The sequence below is a fragment of the Solanum tuberosum genome, unplaced genomic scaffold (assembly GCF_000226075.1).
Source record: "Solanum tuberosum cultivar DM 1-3 516 R44 unplaced genomic scaffold, SolTub_3.0 scf00180, whole genome shotgun sequence".
NCBI lineage: Eukaryota > Viridiplantae > Streptophyta > Magnoliopsida > Solanales > Solanaceae > Solanum > Solanum tuberosum.
This window is the reverse complement of record NW_006239107.1, coordinates 926,827-931,842: the sequence shown is the minus strand read 5'-3', so window position 1 is coordinate 931,842 and position 5,016 is coordinate 926,827. Positions and strand designations below refer to the sequence as shown.

At 35.7% G+C, this 5,016-nt stretch overlaps 1 protein-coding gene across 1 annotated transcript in view; it reads right to left on the bottom strand.

Moving 5' to 3' along the window:
- Positions 1 to 246: 246 nt before the first annotated feature.
- The window catches only part of LOC102588923 (probable aldehyde dehydrogenase), a 7,696-nt gene continuing 2,926 nt past the window's right edge, over positions 247 to 5,016 (bottom strand). The window contains exons 6-16 of the mRNA XM_006354729.2: positions 4,892 to 5,005; positions 4,468 to 4,551; positions 4,025 to 4,129; positions 3,643 to 3,756; positions 3,170 to 3,301; positions 2,987 to 3,076; positions 2,741 to 2,830; positions 2,091 to 2,300; positions 1,897 to 2,007; positions 885 to 964; positions 247 to 799 (exon numbers count right to left, since the gene is read on the bottom strand). Coding sequence (XP_006354791.1) covers positions 661 to 799; positions 885 to 964; positions 1,897 to 2,007; positions 2,091 to 2,300; positions 2,741 to 2,830; positions 2,987 to 3,076; positions 3,170 to 3,301; positions 3,643 to 3,756; positions 4,025 to 4,129; positions 4,468 to 4,551; positions 4,892 to 5,005 — 1,269 coding nt within the window. The 3' untranslated portion in view covers positions 247 to 660. The remainder of the gene's footprint in view (positions 800 to 884; positions 965 to 1,896; positions 2,008 to 2,090; positions 2,301 to 2,740; positions 2,831 to 2,986; positions 3,077 to 3,169; positions 3,302 to 3,642; positions 3,757 to 4,024; positions 4,130 to 4,467; positions 4,552 to 4,891; positions 5,006 to 5,016) is intronic.

The following is a 5,016-nucleotide window of genomic DNA, read 5'->3' as shown; positions in this document are numbered from 1 at the left end:
TACCCTATATTTATCTCTTTTCCCTCGTATATATATAATATTAAAAAAATCTATTTATACCATAATTATTACTAATATAGAGTTGGACATAAATTGAGACTTCAATAGAATTGAACCTTTAAAGTTTGAGCATCATTACCATTTACCACCTAAACTTGATTATTTGTACGATTGAAAACAATATTATGTTTGATTGCCAATTTTTATTTTTGTTACTATTGTAATTCCACGTAGAATTCAATTAGCCTAAGAAGGTTGTTTTCGATAGATCAAAACAAGATGCTAATATCGTGCTCATCTACATACTACAATCAATGAAAGACCATCCATTTCCCTTTTCCATAGTTACTGGCATCATTTTATGTGGATCATGAGGCGTTTTTGAATGGAAAGAAGTAGAACTGGGGGAGGACAGAACAAGATTCAAGTGGGAGCATATTCTCCAAAAAGCGAAAATAACTCACTTATTTATTAGATATATAAGTTGGTCGCTCATATGTTTGCACAAACATAAGCACTCAAATAACATTCTGATTGGCTTTGTGTTAACCAAGCTAATCCTTCCATTATCCTCAACTGGATTCTCTCTAGGGAATTCTAATGTTAGGTTCTTTGAACGCGATCCTCGAGTGCTTTAATTTGAGTGGTAGCAGTTGTTCCTCAAGTAGATGCAGGAACTTTCCATCCTAGTGGCATGGGACCAACATCATAGATGATTTCTCTGTGGCAAGACCATACAAGTTTTATAGCTTCTGGAGTACCTATTCCGGCTCCTCTGGGGTCCCCGGCAGGACCAAACCTACATTAGGGGATAGGACAGTCAATCAACTAAAAAAGATGTATAACAATCACAAACAAAATTTAAAGAAGAAGAAGTTGCTAACCAGTGATTCTGTGGAGCCCCTGTTGTTCTTGCTCTCAATCCAGCATAAGTGGTTCCATTAACTGAATTTCCAATTACTTTCTGAAAAAGGGGATTGACAATTTTACACGATTCAATTGTGATCCAGTACCCGCAGTAAATAGCTGAAATAACTACATAATCATGAACCATATAGGTATAGCTAATGAAGCTTTTCAACTCACTAGTTTTTCTTTTCCTTCAGCTTTCTCTTTTTCATGGCACAAATGCCAGCATAGCAACTTTTTCAAGCACAATATCATTATGACTCGATGCTAAATTCTAAGCTCCAAATGATGCAAGCAATTCAATAAGTCGAAATGTATTATAAAGGCTTAAGTTCCCAAGTCTGAATCTAAACTTCTTTTGTTCAATTGCCTTGGTGTTAAATATAGAAACTAATCTAAACAGCAGATTAGGAAAAATGGATGGGGGTGATTCAGCCTTGAACCCCTGGCTAGTATAACGTATACCAATATAGTTCAATTTTCTCCGATACTGTCCTGATCTATTTAGGTTTCAAACATTTTTATCTTCCTGAACTTTAAGGTTTATAGATATGAGGACTAGCAAAATTTCATCTCTTTCCCTTCTCCATGGCTCTTTAATTCTACAGTATGGTAAAATAGCAGACAGCATTACAACAAATACTTCACTAAAGTTAAGTGTGAACACTACACCTCTCCTCTCCTTCCTTCCCTTCCTCCCTCCTTCTACACTGATTTTGGGACATAATAGAAAATTCAATAGTTTTAATTTAATTTATTTCTTGGGTAGGGAACGACAACTGATTTGGGGATTGACATCCTCCGTGCTGTTATTGTCTTTTCTATTCCAGATTCATTTGATCAGGGGATAAAAATTAAGTTCATGTAGGAATTCTGGATGCTCTCTAGAGAAAGAATTCGAGATATTTTCTGCTAATTGCATGTGAACATTTTAAGTTGTAATATGGAGCAACAGATATTTCAATAGTAACGGGAACATTTTCTTACTTGCAGGAACAGTATGTCATTTGAAACCACAGCAGCTGTTAAATGTGCATGCATCTTTTCAAGGGCATCCAGGACCAATGGAAGCTGATTATCTTTGTACTCCGTCACAACCTAGAAGGAAAAAAAACCAGCAAGATTTGATGATCAGCAAGAAAATTACCCAACCTGACGTTTAATTCAGAATATGCAATTACCTGGAATGGCCCAAAAATCTCTTTGGTCACGAGAGGATAATGTTCATCTTTGAGTATTTCTTCAAGTGGTACAAAAATAGCAGTGGGTTTAATGGCTCCATAAATTTTTGGGATTGAATGGTTTTGCAAGGCTTCACCACCGAAGAGCAATCTTGATCCAGGTATCTGAAGTAATTTCTTCGCATGGTCCAGCATTGTTTCAGTTGTAACCTGCAGGAGCAAGACATAACAATTATGGCCAGGAAGTTCTGACAAGATTGTTGGCATTACTTGACAATGTACTACTAAGAATGCTTAATGCAAGAAAGAAAATAACGGAGAATGAAAGGCAAGTATAGTAAATACAGAAATCATGCTAACAAAAGGTGAGCTCCTCCTTTAATATAAATAATCTGTTTGTATCACACAGAGTCCCAGATTTAACATATTCAGATAGACTCCCGAGGAAACTTCTACACTTGTTTGAGTGAATAATATTCTGAACATCGAAAAGACTATCCAAAATAGAGTCAAATCCAAGGTATCGATACTTTTCAATCTTCTAGTAAATTGTATCTATTGTCACTCTAGCACTCCAGAATCTAGATTCTAGATCATCAAATGATGGACACAAAATCTCCAAATTAACACTTAGCATTAGGTATTCTTACCGTAAGGACAGGACCAATAGTTAAATCGTCTAACTTTCTTCTGGCAGCAAGCTCGGTCATTTTGTCTATGAGAGAACTTTTACTCCAATTCTGCACCAAAATAAAAATGGTTAGATAAGAGAGTTCTTTGAACGAAATTTCATGAAACCATATTACTTTACTTTTTCCAAAGCTTATATAAACCACATAGAAATTTTATCTCAAAACATCTAACTTCCATGAAGAAAATAGAAGGACTAATCTCACCTCATGCATGAACAATATTGATTCAGCTGAACACTTCTGACCACTGCATGCATATGCATCTTGGTCACAAACCCATGCAACATAATCCACCTGTCAAAAACCAACAATCACAATGAGAATAAAAATCTTGAAAAGAGCCTTTCCAAAATGCAACAAAGTCTGTCGATAACAGATTATGTAAACCTCATTGACATCGGGCCCAAGGATCTTCCAGTCGAATCCAGCATCTTCTAGTTTGACTCGACCGCTTAGGTCATCAGCTAACTTCTCTGCCACTCTTGAGCTACCTGTGAAGAGAGTCATGCGTGGTTTTGCCTAACGATACAATACAAAAGAGAACTATGTCAGGAAATAGGAATATTATCTTTGGTAGTTGGAAAAGTTGGTTAGAAAGAATCCGACAATTATTATAGACTCTAGAAAGTTAATTACTCCATATTAGTGCGAAATGCCAACAATTCAACAAAGAAAATAGATTAAATTATTCTTGGGATTCCTGAATCAGTTTAACTTGGTTGAAATTAAGGTTATTTGCACATAACATGAGGACAACAAAATTTTAATACGATGGGAAGTTTTTGGACTAAAATTTGTAATTTTCAGTTGCCAATTCTTGTTCATAAGTGGCCCAAAGGAGTCTAGTTTCAGAAACTAACCTCCACGAGTAGCTTGTTCATTGTCTTTCCATCTGAGTTTATGAAATCCACATCATCCACAGGTAACCCACACTCATGAAGTAGTCGAAGCATTTGTTCCATAACAATGCATACCTAACCAACAATGCAGGTCGAATTATAAAAAGCACACTGGAAAAATATTAAGAGTTATTAACAGGAAAAAATAAACTAAAATAGGAACAAAATCTTCCAATTCTCTGCACATTTTGTTAATTTGACAAAAAAAGAAAGGGGTATGTAAAAGTCAATTAGCAAATTTTGCTTCTTTGATAGATGATAGACAAGTTTGTTTCTTAGCTGGGCCTTGTCCAATAAGTGAATTTGCACGCGAAAGAGTCTATAAAAATTAGCATGACCTTACCTTGCTATCAACTTTAAGTACTGGCTTATTTCCCATATACAACGCTCCCATCAGCTGAAGCAAAGGAATCTCCAAAGGAAAATTAAAGGGAGCAATAACTGCCACCTATAAAATAAAGTTTAAAATTGGGCAGCGTGAGAAATTTTAATAATTGAAGTACAAAATATCATTCAATCGCATAAGAAGTCACAACAGGGAAACGTAAGAAACAACTTATGTGCTGTTAGTTTACCACTATGAGCACTATGGCCAAAAGCGATGTATAACACAACTTTACACCATTCTGAAATAGTGAAGAATTTTTTTTTCCCCCAAGTTAAGTGATTTTAGTTACATAACTAAACCTTCAGATCTCAGTTTCAACGTGAAAGATTGTATCATAAAACTTTTTTGTTAACACGTTCCATTAAATATAGTCAACAATGGAAAGAACGGTGCCTTACAGGTCCATAAGGCCATCGGAAACCATGGCTCTGCTGCCCCAGATGATTTCCTGGAACTGCAAAAGATCTAGCTAGAAAGCGAACCTGCCAAATAAATCAAGAGTTCAGCATTGGATGGGACAGTTTTGTTAAAGAAAATGGAGAAATGATTCCCATGTGAAATAAGTCCTTGTTCCTGAACCTGAAATCTATTAAGTTTTCAAATATTTCAGTGTCAAATAAGCTACTAACAGTTAAGCAGCAAAAAGAAAAAAGAAACAAACAACGAGGAGACACAAAATTGTTGAAATAACATAAAGCAGCAAAAAAATCACATGGATGTGAAAGCTATGCAGCTGAATTGTTGCGTCACGATTTAAAACACATTTTTTTAGCTAGTCCCTGTATAACGTTGAACATACGAGGTAATAGTTTTAGAATCTACCTGGTCACCACAGAAATTTTCCAGAAATTTCTGCGTCACAAGGACTTCAATAAGAGCTTGTTGGTAACTCTTAGGAGACACCCGTTGTATTAGCTTAGCAAAGAAATCAGAAACCTGTAAGACCC